Here is a 25,328-nt window from a genome sequence, read left to right on the forward strand (position 1 = left end):
CCAATCCCCCCCATTGCACCCTAAAAAACAAACAGGGGTTGGGGATCCCCTTTCCTCCCTGCACCCCAAAATCCTGCTGTGGCACAGGGGTCCTGGTCACCCTCATCCTGGGACCCCCCAGTTCCCAGCTGGCACCACCAAAACCTGGCACAGCTCCCAGGGGTGCAGAGAGTCCAACCCGGGCACCCCAGAACCCTGGGGGACCCCAAAACAGCAGGAAAAAAACAAACCAGGATCCCCCAAAGGAGCCTGGAGTCAGGGACCACGGCCTGGGACCCCCAAAAATGGGCTAGAAGGAACCTGGAATTGGGGATGGCACCATGGGACCCCAAAAAATGTCCCAGAAAAAGCCTGGAATTGGGGATAGCATCACAGGACCCCCAAAAGAAGGAGCCTGGAATTGGGGATGGCACCATGGAACCCCCAAAAATGTCCCAGAAAAAGTCTGGAATTGGGGATGGCCCCGTTCTGTGTCACCCCCCTGAGCCCCTCCCTGCATCGTTCACAGCACAGAAACTGCAAAATATTTTCCCATTTTGGGCTCAATTTAGATTTTTTCAGCTTCACCCAGCTCCTGCTCACCCCAAATATTGAACACTCCTCAATATTTTTCACCTGCCCCAAACATTTCCAGCTGGATTTAGGTCTTTGGATTCCTTGGGATGTCAGGGTAATTTGGAGTCTCTGGCTTCCACTGGAGGCAGCGCTGTCCAGCACATCCCAGCGTTCCCGGCTGGAATTCCAGCTCCAAAAGGGTTAAACCCACCCCGGGCACAACCACAACCGAGGAGAGAAACCGCCTGGAAATGTAAAGTGCCGTTTATTTATTATTTTCTTCCCCCCTCCCCCAAACCCATGATGAAAATATCGAGTTTAAAAAAAAAAACCAAAAAAAAAAAAACCAAATTAATTGCACCACCAAACTGCTGCATCCTCCTTTTTTCCTCCTCTTCCTCCTCCTAAATCCAGCACCAAAACTTATGAAAAATAGCCCAAAATTTGAGGAATCTTCCCAATTTCCCTCATAAAAAAAGAGGCAAAATCCATCACATGGAGCACCCCACGGCTCCAGGCTGGGCATGAGCTGACCCCTCAAATCTGGGGTGTCCCCCTAAAAAATTGGGGTGTTGGCCCCAGGCCTTTGTCCTGTGCTGGAAAACAGGAAAGGAAAAGGGGTGAGGGATTTGGGGTTACCCAGTTCTGGTTGTTAATTTTGGGGGGGCTGCATGGTGGGACCCAGGGCAGGCAGGGGGATGGGAGCTGCCAGCCTGACTGGGTGAAAAACAGCCAAAAAACCAAAAAAATAAAAAGGAAAACACCAAAATATTCCCACCAAACTTCCCAAATCCTCCCGGGGGACTCAGGGGTTGCCAAACCCACGTGGGAGAGGGGAGGAGGGGGGGATGATTCACCCCAAAATCCACGTGGTGGGAAGGGAGGGGCTGGGGCCTGGGGGGCTGCAGAAGGTCCTGGATGGGAGGGACAAGCAGGGACAGGGTGGGATTGGGATGAGGGTGGGTTCAGCCCTGGCCAGGGGGCTCCAGCAGGGAATCCTGGAGCTTGGCCACCTCCACAATGGCTGAGGCCACCCTGGGATGGGCTGGGGGCAGCCAGAGGGGAAATGCAGAATGGAGGGGGGGAAATGCAGACTGGAGAGGGGGAAATGCAGAATGGAGAGGGGGAAATGAAGAATGGAGGGGGGGAAATGAAGAATGGAGAGGGGGAAATGAAGAATGGAGAGGGGAAAATGAAGAATGGAGTGGGGGAAATGAAGAATGGAGGGGGGGAATGCAGAATGGAGGGGGGAAAATGAAGAATGGAGAGGGGGAAATGAAGAATGGAGTGGGGGAAATGAAGAATGGAGTGGGGGAAATGAAGAATGGAGTGGGGGAAATGCAGAATGGAGGGGGGGAAATGCAGAATGGAGGACAGGACTGGAGGGTTCCCTGTGCTCCCCATGGGATCAGGACAGGGACCCCAATCCTGGGCTCTGCTCCACCTCTCCAGGGAAGGGAATTTCACACTCTCCCCTCAGCTGGACACTGAAAATTGGGAGCCATCCCCATCCCCATCCCCTGAACACCCAGTGCAGGACAAGGCCAGGCTTTTAAAGAACCCTTTAAAAAGCAAACGAGGCAAACAGCGATCTCAGCTCTGATCTCAGCTCTGCCCCCAGGCCAGGGCCAGCCCAGAGCCCAGCCCTGGCCCCAGGCAGGACAGTGCCACTGCTCTGGGCCACCCTAGGCAGGGTTTCCCATTCCTGATCCCACTGATGCTCCATCCCAGAGAGAAAACCAGGGAGGAGATGAAGCATCTCACACCCTCCATCACCTTCTCTTGTAACCCGAGTGAAAACACATTTCCAAACCAAACCAAAACAAACCCAAAATAATAAAGAAAAAGAAAAAAAAAAAACCAAAAATCAATCAAGATAAGCAGCACCACAATTCCCAAGTGTCAGGAGCTCCAGAGCTGGAGCAGAGACCTGGAACCCCCCACACCCCAAGCCTGGGGGCTCTAGCCGGGGGTGGAGCCGCTGCGGGGCCGGAGCTTTGGCGCTGGGAGGGAGGAGGGAGGGCGGCTCGGCCCTGGGAGGAGGAGGAAGCGGCGCCGGAGGCGGCGGGGCCGGCAGGGCTCACACGGCAGCTCGGGTGGGAGTGCTGGGCTGGTTGAGCCGCAGCGTCCGGCACAGCCAGCCCGCGAAATCCACCTCCTCCACCTCGGAGCGCTTGATGAACGTGTGGCTCTGCAAGCACAGGGAAAACACGGTCAGCAACAGCACTGAAAATCAGCCCAGAGCCCAAAATGCCAGCCCTGTGCTGAGGGATGTGGCCTGGAGAGAGGGGAAGGTCCTGGTGCCACGGCTGAGGCAGGGGAAGGGGATTTGGGGAGAACATTTGCTCCATCACAGGGAGGAATTCCATCCCAAAATCCCATCCAGCCCTGCCCTGTCCAGCCTTGGGCACTGCCAGGGATCCAGGAGCAGCCACTGCTGCTCTGGGCACACTGTGCCAGGGCCTGCCCACCCTGCCAGGGAGGAATTCCATCCCAAAATCCCATCCAGCCCTGCCCCCTGGCAGTGGCAGCCATTCCCTGTGTCCTGTCCCTCCATCCCTTGTCCCCAGCCCCTCTCCAGCTCTCCTGGAGCCCCTTTAGGCTCTGGAGGGGCTCTGAGCTCTCTCTAGATCCTTCTCCCCAGCTCTCCCAGCCTGTCCCCAGAGGGGCTCCAGCCCTGCAGCAGCTCCCTGGATTCCTCTGGGCTCTCTCCAGCAGCTCCAGCTCCTGATTTTGGGGTCCCAGAGCTGGAGGCAGCTCTGCAGGTGGGGTCTCACCTGAAGCCCAGAATCCCCCCTCAGCTGGATCCCTGGGGTGAGAGCACAGCTGGGATCCAGCCACCTGCCCAGGTGAGGAGCCAGGTTTGTCCCAGCAGGGTCTGGGCAGGATCCCAGCACAGATCCAGCACTGCCCCTGGGTCAGAGGGGCTCAGCCCCTCCCTGTGCCTCAGCCTGGCAATTCCCAGCCTCTGGAGCAGGAGGGATGGGGCAGCAGCTGGCAGAGCTGGTGCCAGCCCAGTGCAGCAGCAAAATCCTCTCCCCACTCACCATCAGCATCTTCAGATCTGCTCGTTCTGCTGGGTTTTTAATTAAGCTGAAATGAGAAGAACAAGAGAGTGAAGCCAATGTGAGATTCCTTGTGGGAATGTGGGGATCAGGCTGGAGAAGCTCCAGCTTCACCCAAAGCCCCTCAGGATCCTGGGGGAGCTGCAGGATCCACCCCTTGCAGCCTGTGGGGACAAACTGTGCCCTGCAAATGGAGAAAAGGCCCTAAAGCTTGGCAGGAATTGGGATTTTTGTAATATCCAATCTCTGGCAGCACCTTGAGGTGTCCCTGTGCCCACGGGGTGACTCAGCCCCAGGATCTGCTCCCCCATCCCCCTTGCCAGGCTCAGGTTTAGGGAGCTGGGATCCTGCTCAGCAGCCCCACAAAGAAACTGCTTTTATTCCAACCCTTCCCAAGGCAGGAGCTGCCAGCACAAGGTGGGATCAGGGAGGGAGATCAGGCAGAACACAGAGGGTGGAGCTGCAGAGCTGTCAGGCAGCAGATGAATTCCTCACCATTTATTTACAAACTCCTGGAAATCTTGTGTGAAGACTCCACTGGGCAGCTTGGGAGGAGGCTGTGGAGAGAAGGAAAAGGGGTTTCTGCACCACTCTTGTGTTGCTGTGCCAAAAATCAGTGTCAGCTGCAGGGTCAGGGAGCTGTGCTCTACAGCCACTCCCATCCTCCTCATCCTCACTGCTTCTCCAGCCAGGAAAACCCTTCCCTGCCATTCCAAATCACCAAGCATCCCAGTCCTAAATCCAGCCTCACAAATCCCAGCTCTGGCCATGCCTATGGCTGATGGAACAATCCCAAAATGAGAATTTCCCTGCCCTTTCCACCTGTTTGTGAGAGCTGGCCTTGCCAGTTGGGTAGGACAAGGGGGATGGCCTCAAGCTGAAGGAAGAAAGGAAGGTTTAGATGGGATTTTGGGAAGAAATTCCCTCTGTGAGGATGGGGAGGGACTGGAATGGAATTCCCAGAGCAGCTGTGGCTGCCCCTGGATCCCTGGCAGTGCCCAAGGCCAAGCTGGAGCAGCCTGGGACAGGGGGAGGTGTCCAGGATGGGATTTAAGATCATTCCAACCCAAACCATCCTGGATTCCAGGACTGACCAATCATCCCACCCTGACTCAGCAGAGCAAGGAAAACAGCAGGGAAAATCCCTGTGGAACCTCCAGGAATCCCAGCAGAGCCCTGGGAAACAAACATCCACCTCATCAACACCCACCTCATTAACGATGTAATCCAGCAGCTCAAAGATGGCCATGGCAGGCCTGGTGTCCATCCCGTGGCCTGGGGGGTGACATGACACAAGAGGTGCTGAGAGGCTTCTCAGGGCTCAGGTTGGAGTGAAAAACACAACTTTGGGGGAGCTCTGCTGGGAGAGGCTGAGGCAACTCCCAGGGGAATTGAGTCATGGTTAAAAGGAAATCAAAATCCCAAAATTTGGATTTCTTTCGCCAGAGCTCTGGTCCAGATTTATTTCCCAGTTTGGAGTGTTTGGACAGCACCAGACCATGTACTCTGGCTGGCTGGCAGCACTTGCAGAGCCTTCTGCTCCCAAGGAAACAGCTCCAGCAGAGCCTCCCTGGAATCCTGGTGCTGTTTGGTGCTTCTGTGAGAGCTCCCAGCAAAGCTCTTCCCAAAAAGAGGAACCTGCAAAGCCTGAGGAGCACGAGGAGCTGTGACAAGGAGCCACAAGAGAGCCACATCCCAGCTGTGCCCACAGCAGGAGGGGCTCAGTCTCCAACAGACCCCAAACCCATCCTGAGAGGCCTCTGCCACGCTCCCAGCCCAACCCCACAAACCTGTGGCGGGGTGGGAGGTGGCTGTGCCTCCATCCTTGGCTCTCCCTACAGATCCCCAGCCCAGGCTCCTCTCCCAGCCTCAGCCCAGCCCCTCATCCCCCTGGAAGCGTTGCTGTTGATGCACACCACAGCCCCTACCACTGACGGGGCGTCCTGGGGGCCTGGCCCGCGGCGAGATGCTGGGGGACTCTCCCTCCGCCCCGTCCACCACAGGACGGCCAAAAATTGCTTCCAGTTCCTTGGAGTCTGGCGGGGGGATTGGGTACCTTCCGATCGACAGCTCCACCAGCGACAGCCCCATGCTCCAGATGTCCGACTGCACCGAGTAGTGCGTGCCCTGCAGGCGCTCGGGCTGCGGGGAACGGCGGGTCAGGCATGGGAAAGGGATGGGAATGGGAATGGGGGGGAATGGGAATGGGGGGGAAAAGGGAATGGGGGGGAAAAGGGAATGGGGGGGAAAAGGGAATGGGGGGGAAAAGGGAATGGGGGGGAAAAGGGAATGGGGGGGAAAAGGGAATGGGGGGGAAAAGGGAATGGGAGTGGGGTAATGGCACTGGGAATGGGGTAATGGCACTAGGAGGGGGTGTAATGGAAATGGGAGGGAGGGTAAAAGAAACGGGAGGGGGGTAATGGAAATGGGAGGGGGGTAAAAGAAATGGGAGGGAGGTAATAGAAATGGGAGGGAGGTAAAGAAATGGGAGTGGGGGTAATGGAAATGGGAAAGAGGGTAATGGAAATGGGAGGGGGGTAATGGAAATGGGAGGGGGTGTAATGGAAATGGGAGGGAGGGTAAAAGAAATGGGAGGGGGGTAATGGAAATGGGAATAGGGTAAAGGAAATGAAAATGGGGTAACGGCACTGGGAGGGGGCTAAAGGACCCGAGGGCACTGGGAATGGGGTAATGGCACTGGGAATGGGGTAAAGGAAATGGGAATGGGGTAAAGGAAATGGGAATGGGGTAAAGGAAATGGGAATGGGGTAAAGGACCCCAGGGCACTGGGAATGGGGAGTAATGGCACTGGGAGTGGGGATAAAGGAAATGGGAGCAGGGGTAATGGTACTGGGAGTGGGGGTAAAGAAATGGGAGTGGGGGAAAGGGAATGGGAGGGGGGATAATGGCACTGGGAGTGGGGTAAAGAAAATGGGAGTGGAGGTAAAAGTACTCAGAGCACTGGGAATGGGGATAAAGGCACTGGGAATGGAGGATAATAGTACCCAGGGCACTGGGAATGGGGATAATGGCACTGGGAGTAGGGATAACAGCACTGGGAATGGGGATAAAGGTACCCAGGACACTGGGAATGGGGATAGTGGATCCCAGGGCACTGGGAATGGGGACAGGACACTGGGAACGGCTTCCCACTGCCAGAGGCAGGGATGGATGGGATATTGGGAAGGAATTCCTGGCTGGGAAGGTGGGAAGCCCTGGCACAGCTGTGGCTGCCCCTGGATCCTGGCAGTGCCCCAGGCCAGGTTGGACATTGGGGTTGGAGCAGCTGGGACAGTGGAAGTGTCCCTGCCATGGCAGGGGTGGACTGGGTGGGATTTAAGCTCCCTTCCCACCCAAACCACTCTGGAATTCTGTAACATCCCAAAGGCCTCTCCATGGCAGCTTTCCAGGGAAAGGACAGTCATCATGTGCAAAGGGGATGGAAAAGAAGGGTGATGTGCAGAAAAAAAGCACTCGGAGCATCTCATCCACACTCCCAACTCAGCAGCACTCCCAGCTACTTGTGTTTGGAGTCTGGAACACCCAGCAGGGATTTATTTCCCTGTGTGCTGAAATCTAAAGAACTCTACTTATCCATAAAAATGTATTTTCCTGCTCACTCCTGTTAACACCCAAGGGGAATCAGAGAAGCAGAAAATCCCTTTGAGCTTATGGCAAATAAAAGAAAAAATCAGAAATAAATCAATCCATGCAAGTCATCCTCACTGGCAGCTCTGAGGCAGCTTGGAGCCAGGGCCTGGGAGCAGAGGGGACAGGATTTTTAAATAGCCCCTGTCTAACTATAACTGCACTTGAATAACCATTCCCAAAATACAGGAGCAGCTCAGACCTCAGGATCCTTCCCTGGGAGGGTGGGCAGGCCCTGGCACAGGTCCCCAGGGAAGCTGTGGCTGCCCCTGGATCCCTGGAAGTGTCCAATGCCAGGCTGGGCAGGGCTTGGAGCACCTGGGACAGTGGGATATGTCCCTGTGAACCAGATGGGGATGGAAACAGAGCTGAGCTGAACCCAAATTACCCAAAAACCCCAGCTGGAAGGAACTTACAGACATGTAGGACCGAGTTCCCACAAAGGAGTTGGCCATGGAGTCAATGAGCTGCCCGCTGACCCCGAAATCACAGAGCTTGATCTCCCCTCGGGAATTCACCAGGATGTTGGAGGGTTTCACATCTGGGAACAAGGAGAAAGGGGAGGGTGAAGGTGGCTCTGGTGACACCTGGCACTGCAGGCTGGGCTTTCCAGGGCCCTGCTCTCACCTCTGTGCATGATTTGGTGCTTCTCCCGCAGATAGGCCAGGCCTCTCAGCACCTGGGGGATGCAAAGGCTGCTGAGAGCAGAGTGAGGGCACAGCTCTGCCCCCACCTCGAGGGGAGCTGCCCTGTGCTGCCCTTGTCCCTCAGGGTTTGCAGTTTATCCCCAGTTCCATCACAGATTGCTCTCACAAAGCTTCTCCCAAACCTCCCCGAGGTGAAGCCAACATTATCCAGAGGGGTTGGAGGTGGGGAAAAGGGTTGGGAATGTTTCCCCTCTGCTCTGGCCTCTTGGCCCAGGAAAGTGCAGTCTCCAAGGGCTGGGGAACACAAAAAGCTTCCCAGGGCAGCCCAGGCATTGTTCCCAATCCCTGCCCAGCAAATCCCCCCTGGAAGCCTGAGCAGCCCCAGCACTCACTGCTATGCTGACTTTGCCCAGGATTTCCTCAGGAATTCTTTTGGCTTCTTTCAGCACTTGATCCAAAGAGCCCCCATCCTGAAATAAAGAACATGGGAGTGACCAACACAGCAATTCCCAGCAGGAAAACAGGGCAGCAGGTGGTGGGTGAACAGCACTGAGCACACTCCTTTTCCAGCCAAAAAAAAGGGAGACCTGGTGATCTGAGCTCAGATTTATCATTGAAAACTGGTTTTTTACCAGCTCTGCTTCTTGCTGTTTGGTTCTTTACTTCCTTCCATCAGTGGAAATGCCAAAATGGTGCAGATTTGGAGGAGAAGTAACATCACTCCCCACCAGCAACAACAGAAGATGTTCACTGAGCCTCCCAGCAGGCTCTGCAGAGCAGTGGCTTGGCAACACTTCCGTTTGGCCAAGCCCCAAACCTCTGCTTCCGCTTCCCAAAAGCTGCTGTCTCCCTCATTCCGAGGCCTGAGCAGGAATGTGTGGCTCCCACCAGGAGAAAGGAGGTGCCAGAGGCCCAGGGCAGGGAGAGGGGGCTGGGAGGGAGCAGGGCAGGGCTCTCCCTCACCATGTGCTCCATGCAGATGGAGATCTCCCCATCGCTGTAGAAGGCTCCATAGAAGCCCACGATGTACGGGGAGTTGCACTCGTGCAGCACCTGCAGCTCCCGGATGATCTGGTTCCTGATGGCTGGCTTGATTTCCAAATGGATCAACTGCCAAAAGAGAGAAAAACAGGGGAGGTGTGACTCCTGGAGAGTGAAAGGATCAATGGGGAGCAGCTCTGAGTGCTGGGAAGGTAGGAGAACTTCAAGGGGGGTGCTGCTTTGGAGCAGAATTTTTCCCATTTGCAGATTAATATTAAGGATGAAGTGGCAGCACACAGGGAATGGATTCCCACTGCCAAGGGGCAGGGATGGGTGGGATATTGGGAATAAACCCTGATAGGGTGGTGAGACCCTGGCAGCTACGGCTGCCCCTGGAAGTGCCCAAGGCCAGGCTGGACAGGGCTTGGAGCACCCTGGGACAGTGGAAGGTGTCCCTGGCCATGGCAGGGGTGGCTCTGGGTGGGATTTGAGGTCTCTCCAGCCCCATCCAGGGTGGGATTCCATGCTGGAGGCAGAGGGAGAGCTCAGCACTGCCTGAGCCACGGACGGCGCCGGGATTGCACCGCACACGGCGGAAAGACGAGTCAGGAGCTTGATCTCAGCCCCTCTGAGTCAGCAGGCAGGAACATTTTCACAAGCTCTGGAGGTGTTGTAAGAAGGTGCTTCAAGATCAAGGAAACCACAGAAAAGCAAAAGCCCCTGTGAAGGTTCTGCACGAGAACGAGCAGCGGCTTTTGGGGCTCCACGTGGGGTCAGAGCAGAGTGGGGGGAAACACCCTGGGCTGGGGAAAAGTGGCCCTGCCCATGGAACTGGATGAGCTGTGAGGCCCCTTCCAACCAAACCACGATCCCACCAGCAGGAGGGAGGAGAGACTCTGGAGGAGGCAGAGCAGTGCTTGTGCTGCTCCTGCCAAGCACAGCCTCTCCCAGCAGCAGAAGAGGCAGCTCCTGATTTTCTACTTGGTGGCAGCACAGATGTTCCCAAAGAGGCCAAGTGTGAGAGGAACCTCTGTCCCTGCTTGGGATGTGTTAAATGGGGCTGAGGGATGTGTGTGCCAAACCCACCCTTCCCACTGCCACTTCCAGCCCTCCTCAACCACAACCTACAATCCTCAGGAGGTCCAATTCCAGACACTTTGTCCATCAGAACTGGGAAAAAATAAACTCCAGTTTTCTAGAGCCCAGGGGTCTGTCACTGGGAGTGCAGCCCCTCCTTCATGCAGAACCCATGTGGGAGCAGCCCAGCTCCTGACCCAGGTGAGGTGGTGAAGGTGCAAATGCAGAGAAATCCAACCAAACCCAGCCCTCCCAGAGCCAGGGAGAGCTCCAGATGCTGCCCAGCATTCCCAGTGCCTCGTTACCTTCCGTGCCATAATGAGCCCTGAGGGTTTGTGCTGCACTTTGGTGACCACCCCGCCATTGCCAGCGCCCAGCTCTGAGATCCTCTCAAAGTCATCGTCCTTCAGCTCCCCCACTTTGGCTTTCTGGGTCAGGAAAGCTTCCAGGCGCTTCTTCTGCTGCTCATCCAGCTCCAGCTCCTCCAGCTTCTTCTGCAGGTCCACCAGGTTAGCCCTGGAGGAGATGGGAGATGGTCAGCACCAGGGAAAGGAGGGCTTGGTTTTTGGGGAAGTGGAAGGAAATGATGGAAAAGCATCTCCTGGCATGTCCCAAGCCCCTGACAATGGGATCACCTGGAGAAGTGCCTGCCCAACACATACAGCCCCTCTGGAGAGCTTTGGAGCAGTCAGGTGTTTTGGGAGAGCCAAGGAATAGGAAAAATCCTACAGCCCTTAAAGAGGCAGCAGCAGACGCTGCTCCCTGTCCCAGCGAGCCAAGCCTGGCCCTGGCTGTGTAACACGAGAAGGGCTTTCCATGGGGTCTGGCAGCTCCCTCACACCCCCCACCCCAAATCCCCAGCACAAAGGGGGGGTCTGTGCTCCCCCAGCACCTGCTGCCACCCGTGCCAGCTGCAGCTGCTCCGTCCCAGCTGCTGCCACCCCTTTGTCCCCCCTCACCCACAGCCAGGGGGACGTGTCGGGAGGGTCTCACCCCATCCCTTCCACCCAGCATCCCCACATGTCCCATCTGCCGAGCCCCCACTGCTGCCACAAGTCCCCCCCAGACCCCGGGTCCCCATCCCAGCTCCAACCGAGGTCTCCAGGCCTGTTCCCCTCCCGCTCCAGGCCCGGGCCCTGCACCCCCCAAGCCTCAGCTGTCCCCTGCAAACCGGGGGGCAGAGCAGCCTCCCCCTGCCATCCCTTCCAACCTTCACCCTTCTCCCCGGCTCTGCCTCCCTGCCCCACACACCCGGACTAGGCCCATCCAGCCCCAGGCCTGTCCCAGCTCCCTCAGGACTCCCCGAGCCTGGCCCAGGTTCCCCCTCAGACCTTCCCAGGCCTCCCCAAACCTGTCCCGGCTCCTCCAGGCCTTTCCTATCGCTCCCCACGCCCCGTGCCCGCCGTGCCCGACCCCCCAGGCCCGGTGCCCGCTCTGTCCCGGCCTCCCCGCTCAGCCCAGGCCCGGTGTCTCCCCCACTCAAGGCCCCGCGTCCCCCCCAGGCCCAGCCGCGCTGCCGGGGCGGTCCCGGCCGGGCCTGACTCACTCTGCGGAGCCGTCGGGGCTGGGCCCCTCGGCGGCGCTGGGGGCGATGTTGAGGGCGGGCAGCACCGGCTTCCTCTTGGCCGGCATGGCCGGGCCGGGCCGCGCCTGCGGGGCCGGGGGCGCGGCCGGGCGCGGGGGCGCGCGGGGCGGGGCCGGGGCGGGGCCAGCGCGGCCAATCGGGGCGGGAGCCGAAGGGCGGGGCCTATGGAGGCGGAACTTGGGTTCCGTGAGGCGGGACCGGGGGTTCTGTGGGGCGGGACCGGGGGCTCCGTGGGGCGGGATCGGGAGCTCCATGAGGCGGGACCGGGGGCTCCGTGAGGCGGGACCGGGGGTTCTGTGGGGCGGGATCGGGAGCTCCATGAGGCGGGACCGGGAGCTCCGTGGGGCGGGACCAGGAGCTCCATGGGGCGGGACCGGGGGCTCCATGAGGCGGGACCGGGAGGTCCGTGGGGCGGGACCAGGAGCTCCGTGAGGCGGGACCGGGAGCTCCGTGAGGCGGGACCGGGGGCTCCATGAGGCGGGACCGGGAGCTCCGTGAGGCGGGGCCAGAAATCCCGGGGGGCGGGGCCCGGTGCCGGCGCCGGGGGCGGGGCCTAAGAGCGCGCGGCAGGCGAAGTCTCGCGAGATCTCGCTGAAGGGACAAGGAAGTGGCGGCAGTGGCGGAGGTGCCGCTTGAGGGGCCCCGTGGTGCAGCGGCTGTGTGGACGGAACGTTAATTAAATAATCACTAATTAGTGGCCCAGCAACGGGCAGCCCATTCCATGGCCGAGCCCGGGCCCCGGGATCCCCGAGGCTCCTCAGGAGCGGCCGCGGGTGGCGGCCCCGGGCGGGCGCCCTTTGCCCGCGGCCGGCGCGGCCATAAAGCGGGGAGCAGCCGCCGCCTGCCCGGGCAGAGGCCGTGGGGCGGCCGATAAGGAGCCGTGGCCTTGTCCCCGCGCCACGCCTGGGGCACACGGAGCCTTAGTCAGCCGTGTCCCCTCCCTGTGCCCGGAGCATCCCCAGGGTCTGCTGCGCTGGGAGTCACCGAGGGGACGCCGGTGCTGGCGTTGTGCTGATGCCCCTCGCTGCAGGGGGATGAGGGTTTGGCACAGGGACCACCCCGAGACAGTGAGGGACTCGTGGGATAATCCCAGCATGGTCTGGGTTGGGATGGATTTTAAACACATCCCGTTCCACACCTGCCATAGACAAGGACACCTTCTGCTGTCCCAGGCTGCTCCAAACCCCGTCCAACCTGGCCTTGGACATTCCAGGGATCCAGCCACAGCTTCTCTGGGAATTCCATGCCAACCCCTCCTCACCTTCCCAGCCAGGAATTCCTTCCCTATATCCCATCCGTCCCTGCCCCTGGCAGTGGGAAACCATTCCCTGTGTCCTGTCCTTGCACCCCTTGTCAATGGTCTCTCTCCAGGCACAGCCACAGGCCACCAAGGCTTTTTTTGGATCAGCCATAAATGGTAGAGTCCAAGGAAACGTCCCTGGATATTGCCCTCACACACTTAATCGAATGTGATTAAGGCCGAGACGTCTGAAAAAAGGGAAACTGTCCCCAAAAGTGGGTGAAGGTTCACGGACAATTATAGCACCTGGACTTCGCCCGGCAGCCCCGGCCGCTCCTGCCCCGCTTGGCAGAGGAGCACAAAAACATTTGGCTAATGAGTTACGGGTCCGGCCCCGGGGCGGCCCTGCCAGCGCACCCCGACGGCCCCAATCAGGGCTGGGACATTTTGCAATCTGGGATATTATTTCTGTGCAGTTGGAGTTTAAACTTTGCCACTCGGGTCAGGGAATCACAACGCAGGAGGAAGAGGAGGAGGGTGAAGGCCAGGCTTGTTGTCTACCCAGGCTCATCTGTGCTCAGAGAGAGCTGAGAGGACAATCCATGGCATCTCACTCAGGTATGTCCTGGCTGCCACCGCTCAGCACGGTCCCATGGGGGCATCAGGGTTCACTGAGGGGTCTGAGGGTGAAGGACAGGGGGCAATAAAGCCCCGTGTCCACCTTGACAAGTGTCAAGTAATGACAACTGTCCCCAGCGGGCTTGGAGGACATTGAGGTTGGTTGGTTGGTTGGTTGGTTGGTTGGTCAGGCAGAGAATTGAGTGGTCAGTCCATGGGTCAGTGGGCTGGTTGTTTGGGCAGTCCACCCATTGGTCACTTGGCCAACAGGTTGACCATTTGGGCAGTCTCTTGATCAGTTTATTTATCAACTGGTCAACCAGTTGGTCAGTGGGTCAGCTGGTCAGGTAGATGGGGTGTCAGTTGGCTGATTGGCCAGTTGGGCTAATGGTCCATCTGGGTCAGCTGGCCCAGTGGCTCTGTCTGGGTCTGGGGTCTCAGGCCTGGGGTAGCAGTGAGGACTGAGTCCCTTCCCTGAGGCCGAGTCCCCTGGCGTGGCCAGTGGCCGCAGTCCCCTCCCCTCCACTTGCCACCCAGAATGATTAACCAGCCCTTCCAGCACGAGGGAACCCCCTGGCTGGGCTGCTCTGGGTGGAAAACTGGAGGATTTGGGAATTGCAGCTGCTGGAAGGAGTGGGGGGCACTTCCATGCCTGGAGCCCCCAATCCCATCCCGTACCTGAAGGGCTTTTCCAGGTGAATCCCAACATGGCCCTGCCCCCTCCCAGCTGCCCCACGACTCGGGGTGTCCCCGGGGCCCTGCAGCTCGTGTGGGGGTGGCTCTGGGGGCTACCACGGGCCTGGGCTGGGCAATGACCCTGCCACCCCACAGCCATGGCCTCCAGCGTGGGCAGCCTCGAGGGCCTGGACCTGCTGGATCTCCTCTTCGACCACCAGGACGGGATCCTGCGCGGGCTGGAGCTGGGGACAGCGCCGGGAGCCTGGCCCCAGGACAGGGTGAGCCCCGGGCCCGGACCCCACCTCGGCTGGGTCACAGCTGGGATGTCACAGCTGGGGTGTCACACCTGGGGGTCACACCTGGGGGTCACACCTGGGGATCACACCTGGGGATCACACCTGGGGGTCACACCTGGGGGTCACACCTGGGGTGTCACACCTGGGGGTCACACCCTGGGGGTCACACCCTGGGGGTCACACCTGGGTGTCACACCTGGGGGTCACAGCTGGGATGTCACACCTGTGGGTCACACCTGGGGGTCACAGCTGGGATGTCACACCTGGGGGTCACACCCTGGGGGTCACACCTAGCATGTCACACCTGGGGGTCACACCCTGGGGGTCACACCTGGGGGTCACACCCCGGGGGATGGCTGCTCCCGGTGACAGTGCCGTGTCCCCACAGCGCGCCCCGGACAGTGACGAGTTCCTGAGCTCCATCCTGGCCTCCAGGGACTCGGTGTCAGACTCGTCCAGCTGGTCCCCAGCCACCAGTGACAGCGGGGTGTCCGAGGATGCCCCCTCTGACCAGCACGACAGCCCCCCTGGGAGCTGTGAGGGGGGTCCCCAAGAGATCCTGAACCCCTACACCAACCCCTGCCAGGCCCAGCCCCTCCCAGCAGGGTCTGGGGTCCTGCAGCCCGAGGTCTCCATCGACCTGGGTGAGCCACGCTGGGAAGGGACCAGGCTGGGGACACTGGGGGCACTGGGGAGCTGAGAGCAGTGGGGGGAGGTGGGGGATTGTGAGGAAATTAAAGGAGCTGGGGGGAACTGGAAAGAACTGGGAGGTCTGGTGGGCTAGGGAGAAGATAGGGGGAGTGTGGAGAGCTTGGGAACTGGGGTGAACTGGGCAGACTGGTGTTGGGCAGGATCAGAGGGACAGTTTGGGGGGCAGAGTCAGGGGCACTGGACTGGGCAGCAAGTCACCCTGGTTCTGGGGCCATGGCACAGGGAGGGTCCTGCAGTGGGGACACTGGGGACAGTGGGGACACAGCCCTGCTGACAGACCCCTCTGCCCTCACCCAGACATTTGGCACCCTGGGTTCTTCCTGGAGGAGAGCCAGGACCTGCCCGTGGTCCCCCCGCCTGCATCCTGTGCCCTCACTGTCAAGGACCTGCTGCTCTCAGGCAGCTCTGACAATGTGAGTCCCTGTCCCTGTGTCCCCAACACTCCCTGCCCCTTCCTGGACCCTGATCATCCCACATTCCCAGCCCCACATTTGTTCCCTTTCCCTTCCTGCTCCTTGTCTACGATCCCTGTCCCTTCCTGGCCTAAGGAACCTTCACTGTGGTCCCAAGCAGGGTCCCTGGGGCCAGGTGGGGGGTGTCCCCACCCAGAGGTGTCCCCATTCCACGTTCCCACAGCAGCCTCAGGCTCCTGGCTCCCTGCTCCGGCCGAGCCAGGGCCACTTCCAGGAGCTGGTGCTGACGGAGGACGAGAAGAAGCTGCTGGCCAAGGAGGGGCTGACCCTGCCCACGCAGCTGCCCCTCACCAAGGTGGGTGCCAGGACACCTGGGGAAGGTGTGGAGTGGGGGTCCCACCCTGGAGTCCCTGACCCCCCCGTGTGTCCCTAGTACGAGGAGCGGGTGCTGAAGAAGATCAGGAGGAAGATCCGGAACAAGCAGTCGGCTCAGGAGAGCCGCAAGAAGAAGAAGGAATACATTGATGGGCTGGAGAGCAGGTACAGAGCCCAGCCCCTCACCTGGGCATGGTGACACAGCCCTGGGGTGGCACCCTGGGCACTCTGCTCATTGCCAGCCCCCCAGCTGTCCTCTGACCCCATCCTGCTCTCCCTGTCCCAGGATGTCGGCGTGCACAGCCCAGAACCAGGAGCTGCAGAGGAAAGTCCTGCACCTGGAGAAGCAGAACTCGTAGGTGTTGCAGGGATGGGGACAAGGTGGGGTGGGAGTGTTGGGCTGGGGGCTCACAGGCTCTCCCTGTTCCCAGGTCCCTCCTGGAGCAGCTGAAGAAGCTCCAGGCCATGGTGGTTCAGTCGAGCAACAAGGCAGCACAGACAGGGACCTGCCTGGCGGTGCGTGGGGCCTGCAGAGCCTGGGAGCTGGGGACATGGGCTGGGAGGGAGGGATGAAGGTGCACTGGTAGGACATGAACCAGAAGGGAGGGATGGAGGAATAGGTGCATTCCTGGTTCTGCCAGCAGCTGTGAGCCAGCTCCTGGTCCTTCTCCCCTGCTGTGCTCAGTGATGTCCCCTCTGTCCCCAGGTCCTGCTGCTCTCCTTCACCCTCATCGTCTTCCCTTCCATCAGCCCCTTCGCCCCCAGCAAGGCTGAGGCAAACGGGGACTTCAGGCCCGTGCGAGGTGAGGCCTGAGCTGGGCTGAGCTGTGCTGAGTCAGGGCTGGGCTGTGCTGAGCTGTGCTGGGCTGGGCTGTGCTGAGTTGGGCTGGGCTGTGCCAGGGCTGTGCTGGGCTGTGCCAGGACTTTGCAGGGCTGTGCTGAGCTGTGCTGAGCTGTGCCAGGGCTGTGCTGGGCTGTGCCAGGACTTTGCAGGGCTGTGCTGAGCTGTGCCAGGGCTGTGCTGGGCTGTGCCAGGACTTTGCAGGGCTGTGCTGGGCTGTGCCAGGGCTGTGCTGAGGTGTGCCAGGACTGTGCTGAGCTGTGCTGAGCTGTGCCAGGGCTGTGCTGGGCTGTGCCAGGACTTTGCAGGGCTGTGCTGAGGTGTGCTGGGCTGTGCTTTAGCTGTGCGATGCCAGGCTGTGCTGAGCTGTGCCAGGGCTGTGCTGGGCTGTGCCAGGGCTGTGCCAGGGCTGTGCTGAGCTGAGCCAGAGCTGTGCCAGACCCCTGGGGCCCTGGCCCAGGCCCTGACTCTCCGTGGGGCTCAGTTTTCTCCAGGTCCCTGCACAACGCCGCCGCCTCCCGCGTGGTTCACACGCAGCCCCAGGCTGGGGAGGAGAAGCCCCCGGAGCCGCTGCGGTCGGAGCCCCCCGAGGAGGAGACCCCCGAGTCCCTGCACGAGGCTTTGCAGGGCACATTCCCCACGCAGCCCAAAGGCTCCCTCCAGAACAACACACGGGCAGCACTGGCCAGCGAGGGGCTGAGCCCTGAGCACGGGGAGCACACCCAGGCTGTGCCAGGGGATGGCACCGTGCCACAGCCAGCACTGGCAGCCCTGGGCTGGGCCGAGCCTGGGCACGGCCTGGAACCAGCAGAGGAGCTGTAGCAGGGAGCAGGGGGAGCCATGGGGTCACAGCACCTCATCCCTCCAGGACAAACCCTCGGGGACCCCTCCAGGATCTGCCCCCAGATGCTGGACCTGCTTGGCTTTGCTTGGATTCTGTGAACTGGGAAGAGGAGACAGATTCCCACTGGCCTTACTGGGAGGGAAGGGACTGCTCCTGCCCCCCTGGCACAGTGGGAGTTGTGGAAGGGACATGGGGTCACTCAGGAGCAAGAGGGGCCCTGGCCTGGCTGGCTGCTGATGGTGCAATTGGTTGGTTTTGTTCTTGGATTTGTTTTGGTTTTTGATGTTTGAATTTTATTTTCATCTCTAAATAGAAGATATTTTGGAAAAAATACATCTGCTGTACTTTAAGAGGGGGTGATCCACAAGGTTTCAAGGAGCCCTGGGCCAGGGGGACCTCAAGCCCAGCTGCCATGGGGGGCTCAGGAAAGGGGGGACACATGGCCATGCCCAACCTGGAGCTGGGGCCAGGACACCTCCTGCAGCTCCCAGCTGAGTCCAACTGGGATCCAGCCAGCACCAGTCCTCTTCCATGACCAAGTGGAATTACAGTCATGGAATGGTTTGGGTTGGAAGGAACCTTAAAGCCCATCCAGTGCCACCCCTGCCATGGCCAGGGACACCTTCCACTGTCCCAGGGTGTGCCAAGCTCCATCCAACCTGGCCTTGGGCACTTCCAGGGATCCAGGAGCAGCCACAGCTTCTCTGGGAATTCCATTCCAGGGCCTCACCACCCTCCCAGGGAGGAATTTCCCTGTGCAAGGCCCTCCCCAGGCCTGTGGGTGCAGCTGCTCCGTGAGCCACAATTCAAGTATATTTAATACTGACATAAAAAAAGGGACAATATTTAAGGGTATAAAAAAAAGTCGGTAGGAAAAGCAGCCCAGGTGAGACAGGGACAGTCCAGGTCAGGTGAGGAGAGGCTCCACCTTCATCTTCTTCACCGGTGTTGGCCCCGTGTCGGGGCTGGGACACTCCAGCCTGAGCCCGTCCCGGCGCTGCCGCGGCGCCTGCCCGGCACACGGCACCGGCAGCACCGAGCCATTGTGCTGGGCCTGGGGCTCCTCCTTCAGGGGGCACTGCAGCTGCTGGGCCTGGGGCTCCTCCTTCAGGGGGCACTGCAGCTGCTGGGCCTGGGGCTCCTCCTTCAGGGGGCACTGCAGCTGCTGGGCCTGGGGCTCCTCCTTCAGGGGACACTGCAGCTGCTGGGCCTGGGCCACCTCAGCCTTGGCCACCTCAGCCCTCTCCACCACCACCGGCCCCGTCCACTCGGGCACCTCCAGCCCCAGGTGCTTCATCAGCTTGGTCATCACCTCATCGACGTAGCCGTGGATGCGCAGGTCGGCCTGGCGGTCCTGGAGAGATCAGGGGACAGCAGGGACACGGATCAGGGAGAGACAGGGACATGGATCAGGGAGAGACAGGGACACGGATCAGGGAGAGACAGGGACATGGATCAGGGGACAGCAGGGACACGGATCAGGGAGAGACAGGGACATGGATCAGGGAGAGACAGGGACACGGATCAGGGGACAGCAGGGACATGGATCAGGGAGAGACAGGGACATGGATCAGGGGACAGCAGGGACATGGATCAGGGACAGCAGGGACATGGATCAGGGACAGACAGGGACATGGATCAGGGACAGCAGGGACATGGATCAGGGACAGACAAGGACACAGCTCAGGGAACAAACAGCCCCTCCCAGGGACAGGGCCATGTCCCCACTGTGTCGTTCATTCCCTGTGGGACCTGAGCTGAGCCCGGGGCTCTGCTGGGATGTGGGTGGGGACACAGGCACAGAGCTGGGGACAGGGACACAGCAGGACAGGCATGAGGGAGCTCAATGACATCTCAAGAACTCCCAGTTCTGGGTATTAAAGCCTTTGGACAATTGGGGCACCAACATCTGAGCAGGAGCTGAGAAGGAGCTGAGCCTGCCCTCCGTGTGTGTGGCCATTCCATCAGGCTGTAAACCCTGAGAGGACACAGCAGGCTCCAGGCTGAGCTCTTACTCTGCTCCTAAGACTTGCATAAGGCTGGACAGGGTTTGGAGCAGCCTGGGATGATGGAAGGTGTCCCTGCCCATGAGAGAAGGAACAGAATGAACTTTAAGGTCCCTTCCAACCCAGCCCTTTCCATGATTCTAATATTTACCTGCCATCTCATCGTGTTTAGCAGGAGTTGCAGGTTTAAACCCTCCAACCCAGGACTCCCAGCCTGTTTGCCTGCTAAGAGAGGCCACCTGGGAGGGGACAACGTGCAGGGACAACCTTGGGATGGGCCTGGAACAGGATACAGGAGGGGGAAGGAGCAGTGCAGAGCTGCAGGACGCTCACTCACGTGTTTGGTTGCTTGGAGGTTGACAATGACCAACTTCCCTCCTCTCTTCTTGGTGATGAGTGGGAGGTTCCCGCTGGGTTTGATCTGCAGAGAGGTCCCCAGGGTGACAGAGAGATCGGCTTTCCTGCAGGGAGGAGGAGAAATCCAGCACCAGGGCATGGATGGGTGGGGAGGGACTGTTCCCCTCTGAGCAGGGTGGCAGTACCTGCAGGCTTCATCTGCCAGTGTCAGGTCACGGTCAGGCAGGGAATCCTCCCAGTCCAGAATAGTGTCTCGTAACTTCCCTCTGCAAAACACACACAGGGACCATGGACTTCCCTGGGAAAGGCAGAACAGGCAGCAGAGCTGCCCTGGCAGAGGGGACAACAACCAGAGCCTGTCCCACCCTCCCTGCCCCCACCCAGAGAGATATTCCTGCACCTTGGGCTGCTCCTCCTGAATCTGAGGGGCTGTTGGGTCACCCCCCCAAATCCCCCACCCCAGCAGGGTCCCTACCTGCAGGCCCTCAGCCCCCGGGCCTTGGTGACGCTGCAGAGGCGTCCTGTGGGCTTGAGCCCCATGCTGCCCACGACAGCATCACGCACGTACTGCCTGTGGGGACAGGGACACAGCGAGGGCTGAGTGCCCCACACAGCCTGGCACGGCAATCCCAGCTCCCCCTGGCATGGCAATCCCAGCCCAGCTTCCCCAGGATGGCAATCCCAGCCCAGCTTCCCCAGGATGGCAATCCCAGCTCAGCTTCCCCCTGGCATGGCAATCCCAGCCCAGCTTCCTCCTGGCATGGCAATCCCAGCCCAGCTTCCCCAGGATGGCAATCCCAGCCCAGCTTCCCCCTGGCATGGCAATCCCAGCTCAGCTTCCCCAGGATGGCAATCCCAGCCCTCCCCTGGCATGGCAATCCCAGCCCAGCTTCCCCAGGATGGCAATCCCAGCCCAGCTTCCCCCTGGCATGGCAATCCCAGCTCAGCTTCCCCAGGATGGCAATCCCAGCCCTCCCCTGGCATGGCAATCCCAGCCCAGCTTCCCCAGGATGGCAATCCCAGCCCAGCTTCCCCAGGATGGCAATCCCAGCTCAGCTTCCCCCTGGCATGGCAATCCCAGCTTCCTCCTGGCATGGCAATCCCAGCTCTCCCCTGGCATGGCAATCCCAGCCCAGCTTCCCCAGGATGGCAATCCCAGCCCAGCTTCCCCAGGATGGCAATCCCAGCCCTCCCCTGGCATAGCAATCCCAGCCCAGCCCCCATCCCAGGATGGAACTCCCAGCCCAGCCCCCAGGCCTCACGTACTTCCCACACTTCACACACTCTTCCACAAACATGTTCCCGTGCAGCTCAGCCAGCTTGTCCCTGTGGGAGAAAGGCATAGGTGAGGGTGGGGACCCCTGGGGGAACCCTGCCTCCTCCCCAGGAACCTTCCCTGCATTCCAGCTCTGCCAGGGGATGGGTTCATCCCCCAACAGGGACTGAGGGAGGGACAGCAGGTCCTGGCCTTTTAATTTTAATGTTTCCATCTGCAGCACTGATTGCAGCTCCTGACCCACTCAAATCTGTGCTCCTGGGAGCATCCAGATCTTTGCTTTTCCAGCACCCAACATTTCTGTCTGTCCCTGTGCTGTTCCAGCCCTCTGACACCTGTTTTTCCTAAAATTCCCCTCAGGCTCAGAGCAGAAGCCAGAGGAAACATGGCCATGCTCTCCTCAGAGCCCCACGCTGACTGGGAACTTCCTCCAGGCTGTGTGAGACAGGACTGACTTGATTTCCCCCAGTTTGGCCCCAGTTCAGCTTACTCAAGCACAGGCTTCATTTGGGAAGCAGAGCTGGGCTGAACTGGAAGAGGAGCCAGTGGCTCCAGGCTGTGGGAGCACCATGGAATTCTATCCTCACTCCCTCCTGCTTTTCCCAGGGTTGTTTAGTTTAAACAGACAAACACGGGCTGGGAGCAGGACCCAGGACTTGGGGCTTGTGATGACAGGAAATAGCCTGGAGCAGCTTTGGCTGAAGGTGTTTGTGAGAGGCACCTTCTCCAAGGACACAGAGATGCTCCTCAGCCACGTCCTGACTCTGGAGTCACAGATGGGCTGGGCTGGGTTTGAAAGGACCTTAGAAGATCAACCCTGTGCCACTGTCCCAGGCTGCTCCAAGCCCCATCCTTGACTGTTCCCAGGGATCACAGAATATCCTGAGCTGGAAGGGATCCACAAGCATCACTGAGTTCAACCCCTGGCCCTGCACAGACACCCCGACAATCCCACCCTGTGCCTGAGAGCGCTGTCCAAGGTTCCTATCCTGTTTCTATCCTTGTTTCCAGGGATGGGCCATCCCATTTTTCTCTGGGAAACCTGTGCCAGTGCCTCCCCTCCCTCAGCATAAAACACCAGAGGTATCAGCGTCACACTCAGCATCTTTCAAGCCTCAGTGACTCCCTTCATTTTGTTTTCTTCCTTGAACTCAGCTGCTCTCCCCTCCCCTTTCCCAGCAGCTCCGAGCACTTTTCCCTCCCCAGACAATCACTGGCTGCTCTTAAGTGCTGGGAATGGGTTTTGTAACGGGCTGGAGTCTGTGAAGGACAAAGCTCTGGCTGTCACGAGGTTCAGGACAGCCTCAGGTTCCTCTGAGGACAACTCTGCCACGGCCACTCGGGTCCCCTCCACGCAGGGAGTGCAGCTCTCCCACCCTCAGCTCCTGTCACAGCTCCCTGCAGAGGGAATCCCCTGGATCCTCAGGAATTTCTCGTGGGATCCCAGCCTCGCTGGAGGGAAGCAGAGCCCAGGTAAGTCAGAGCAGCTCCAACCACAGGACTCCCCCCAGCTTGGCAAAATTATCAAGGAAAAAAAGGCTCTTTAAGAGTCTTTTAGGCAGATTTTCTGCTCCCTCAAAAGATTCAACTGGAGCAAACTGAAGCTCTGAGAGCTCCGGCAGTGCTGTAACCGGGGTGAGACAGCCTGGGAGCAGCTCAGGGCTCCCAGGCTCCCTCCTGCCCCTCCATGCACAGGGATGGGGATGGAAAGGACCAGAAAGCAGAGCTCCAGGTCATTCCCAGGAGCACAGGCCCTGCTTGGATCCAACTCCTCACCCCCAGGTGCTCCTGGTGGCACCAAGAGCCACAACCAGCAGGACCTGGGTGGGGACAAGTGCTGGATGGGGCTTGAAACAACTGAGATAGTGGAAGGTGTCCCTGCCCTTGGCAGATGGGCTTAAAAGTCCCTCCCAACCCAAACCATTCTGGGATTTCATGATTCTGTTTTTCCCATGCACAAACAGCAGCTGGAAGCATTTCTAGAGAGCAACAACCAAGGCTGATTTCATTCCATAACCTTCTGGAACCAGAACCTCTCTCCTCTAAATTCCAGCTGGTTTATCCATCCCCTTCCAGCTTCCCCTCCCTGTATCAGACAGGGCAGAGATTCCTTGGGAATCAGAGCCCCTGTGTGGGGCTGGGACAGTACCGTGGGAATCCTGACCGCACGTGCAGCCCGTCCACGTTCTGGCTGACCAGGAATTTCAGGATTCCCACTCTCTGCAGCCCCAGCAGCGCCATGTGAGTCTTGGAGGGCCTGGCGTTCTCAAAGGTGGTGTCGAATTTTGGGGACAGCCCTTTCTCTTCCATGGTCCAGACACCATTGGGGCCCCTGGAAAGAGCAGGAAGGGAGAGCTCAGGCTCCAGGTGCCTCATCCACAGGAGCAGAGCTCAGGGATCAGCAGGATCCTGGGGGCTGATGCAAACACAGCACACGTGGGGATTCTGTGTGAGAGGGAAAACGATGTTTGCAGCTGGATCCAGGATGGACAGCAGGTGTGGGGTCAGTCAGAGCTTTCCAGCAAGGACTCAGTGACCCCCTCCCAGCCCTACCTGAAGTCAGGGATCCCCGAGGCCGTGCTGATCCCTGCCCCTGTGTGAAACACCACATTGGAGGAGCTCCGGATCAGCTCTGCCAGCTCCTGCACCTTCCGCTCCAGCTCCTCCGGAGGGTCAAAAATCTGGGAAAAGACAAAAACCAGCGTGGGATGGAGAGATGTGGGTGTGGATTACATGGGGAAGGAATCCTCCCTGTGAGGGTGGGCAGGCCCTGGGATGGGTTTCCCAGAGCAGCTGTGGCTGCCCCTGGATCCCTGGAACATCCAAGGCCAGGCTGGACAGGGCTTGGAGCACCTGGGACAGTGGGAGGTGCCCCTGCCATGGCAAGGGTGGCACTGGATGATCCCTCAGGTCCCTTCAACCCAAACCATTCTGTGATTCCATGATTCTAGAGCCCCAGTAACCCACAATTCCTCCTTACCCATGATGGATTTTGCATTCCTTGACGATAGAAACATTTAATGGGAGAAACTCCATGTTGTCTGGAGCATCTTTGTGCAGGGACAGGGCTGGGAACACCCAACACCGACAGGGAGTTTGTTGCTCTGACAGGCAGCTGGCCCAGGCTGGGCTCCAGGAGGACCCGGGGCCACCCCACGTGTGCTGAGCCCCAGCTGTCACCAGCAGTGCCACCGGCTCTGGGGACAGGGCAGGGCCGAGGGACAGCGAGGAACATGGCAGCCACCGAGGTGGGGACACGGGATTTAATTCCTGAGATGCTTCTCCAGCCCCATCTCCTGGGGACAGGGACAAGAACATGACCCTGTGTGTCCCTGTCCCCTCACCATCCCCTCGGCTCAGGACAGGTTCCCCAGTGTCCCGAGTGTCCCCCAAACCCTGTTTTAAGCTTCCCAAGAATTGCTGGGCTCAGGGGGACACGGACGGAGCCATGGGGGGAGAAGGAGGGAGCCCTTGGGTGATGGAAGGGAGACATGGAAAGGGCCATGGAGGGGAGACAGGGAGAGAGCTGAGGGTGCGCGGGACGAGGGAGCACTCTGGGGACAGACACCCACGGCAGGGGGACAAGGAGGGAGCCGCGGACGTGCTGGGGACACACAAAGCGCTCGGTCCCTCCCCACGGGTGTCCCGCAGGCCCGAGGCCGCGGTTGCCATGGGAACGCGCCGGGCCCGGCAGCGCCCGCGGGGCGCGGGAGGCCCGGGCGGGCGGGGATGGACCCGGGCGGGCAGGATTGACCCCGCGGGGCCGCGCTCACCTCGGGGAGGCCGCACTTGCCCTTGTCCGAGTACGGCGACAGCCCGGCCGCGTAATTCACCGCCATCGGCGCGGCCGCGGCGCGGCCGGAAGAGCCGGGCGGGGCCGGCAGCGCGCGACACGCCCCGGGCCGCCGCCGCCATCTTGGAGCCGGGCAAGGCGGGGCTGCCCTCAGCGCGTCCCGGCGCCGCCCGGCACTGCCCGGCACTGTGCTGCCATGAAACTGCCCTCACAGTATCGCGACAGAGCCCTGAGCCTGCCCTTACACATGTCTCGACAGTGCCGGGACACTGCCCTGAGTTTGTCCTGAGCCTGCCCTCACACTGTCCCGGCACTGCCCACA

The 25,328-nt window shown here is 59.9% G+C and overlaps 3 protein-coding genes across 4 annotated transcripts; 1 reads left to right on the top strand and 2 right to left on the bottom strand.

Annotated features, from left to right (window-relative positions):
- Nucleotides 1-671: 671 nt before the first annotated feature.
- On the bottom strand, nt 672-11,666 carry MAP2K2 (mitogen-activated protein kinase kinase 2). Its single transcript, XM_056512580.1, has 11 exons — nt 11,520-11,666; nt 10,279-10,489; nt 8,879-9,025; nt 8,308-8,385; nt 7,896-7,947; nt 7,685-7,809; nt 5,549-5,762; nt 4,831-4,895; nt 4,116-4,177; nt 3,603-3,648; nt 672-2,746 (listed from the first exon to the last, which is right to left on the bottom strand). The coding sequence occupies exons 1-11, from the start codon at nt 11,603-11,605 to the stop codon at nt 2,636-2,638; spliced, it is 1,197 nt and encodes a 398-aa protein (XP_056368555.1). The 5' UTR covers nt 11,606-11,666; the 3' UTR covers nt 672-2,635.
- A 1,533-nt stretch (nt 11,667-13,199) lies between these two features.
- CREB3L3 (cAMP responsive element binding protein 3 like 3) lies at nt 13,200-17,907 on the top strand. 2 transcript variants are annotated; one of them, XM_056512818.1, is made up of 10 exons: nt 13,200-13,416; nt 14,248-14,372; nt 14,779-15,034; nt 15,399-15,514; nt 15,738-15,869; nt 15,948-16,054; nt 16,176-16,244; nt 16,321-16,405; nt 16,596-16,692; nt 17,215-17,907. In XM_056512818.1, the coding sequence occupies exons 1-10, from the start codon at nt 13,401-13,403 to the stop codon at nt 17,550-17,552; spliced, it is 1,341 nt and encodes a 446-aa protein (XP_056368793.1). In that variant the 5' UTR covers nt 13,200-13,400; the 3' UTR covers nt 17,553-17,907. The 2 variants fall into 2 exon arrangements, with proteins under 2 accessions (XP_056368793.1, XP_056368794.1); XM_056512819.1 differs by having other exon boundaries at nt 13,233-13,416; nt 15,741-15,869.
- A 467-nt stretch (nt 17,908-18,374) lies between these two features.
- SIRT6 (sirtuin 6) lies at nt 18,375-25,135 on the bottom strand. The gene is made up of 8 exons (XM_056512820.1): nt 24,987-25,135; nt 23,767-23,894; nt 23,363-23,545; nt 21,204-21,263; nt 20,413-20,508; nt 20,123-20,203; nt 19,918-20,041; nt 18,375-18,928 (listed from the first exon to the last, which is right to left on the bottom strand). Exons 1-8 carry the CDS (start codon nt 25,050-25,052, stop codon nt 18,482-18,484), a joined length of 1,185 nt encoding a protein of 394 aa, XP_056368795.1. The 5' UTR covers nt 25,053-25,135; the 3' UTR covers nt 18,375-18,481.
- Between the last annotated feature and the right edge of the window lie 193 nt (nt 25,136-25,328).

Source organism: Oenanthe melanoleuca, chromosome 28, assembly GCF_029582105.1.
Source record: "Oenanthe melanoleuca isolate GR-GAL-2019-014 chromosome 28, OMel1.0, whole genome shotgun sequence".
Lineage (NCBI taxonomy): Eukaryota > Metazoa > Chordata > Aves > Passeriformes > Muscicapidae > Oenanthe > Oenanthe melanoleuca.

Excerpts from the sequence above, each read along its gene's own strand:
- MAP2K2 (XM_056512580.1), bottom strand. The coding sequence starts at position 11,605 with ATGCCGGCCAAGAGGAAGCCGGTGCTGCCCGCCCTCAACATCGCCCCC. Across the intron at positions 4,178-4,830 it reads TGGATTACATCGTTAATGAG|CCTCCTCCCAAGCTGCCCAG; the intron begins GTGGGTGTTGAT and ends TTCTCTCCACAG. Across the intron at positions 2,747-3,602 it reads CAGATCTGAAGATGCTGATG|AGCCACACGTTCATCAAGCG; the intron begins GTGAGTGGGGAG and ends CTGTGCTTGCAG.
- CREB3L3 (XM_056512818.1), top strand. Across the intron at positions 14,373-14,778 it reads GAGCCTGGCCCCAGGACAGG|CGCGCCCCGGACAGTGACGA; the intron begins GTGAGCCCCGGG and ends GTGTCCCCACAG. Across the intron at positions 16,693-17,214 it reads GGACTTCAGGCCCGTGCGAG|TTTTCTCCAGGTCCCTGCAC; the intron begins GTGAGGCCTGAG and ends CGTGGGGCTCAG.
- SIRT6 (XM_056512820.1), bottom strand. The coding sequence starts at position 25,052 with ATGGCGGTGAATTACGCGGCCGGGCTGTCGCCGTACTCGGACAAGGGC. Across the intron at positions 20,204-20,412 it reads CGGGGGCTGAGGGCCTGCAG|AGGGAAGTTACGAGACACTA; the intron begins GTAGGGACCCTG and ends TGTGTTTTGCAG. Across the intron at positions 20,042-20,122 it reads CTGGCAGATGAAGCCTGCAG|GAAAGCCGATCTCTCTGTCA; the intron begins GTACTGCCACCC and ends TCCTCCCTGCAG.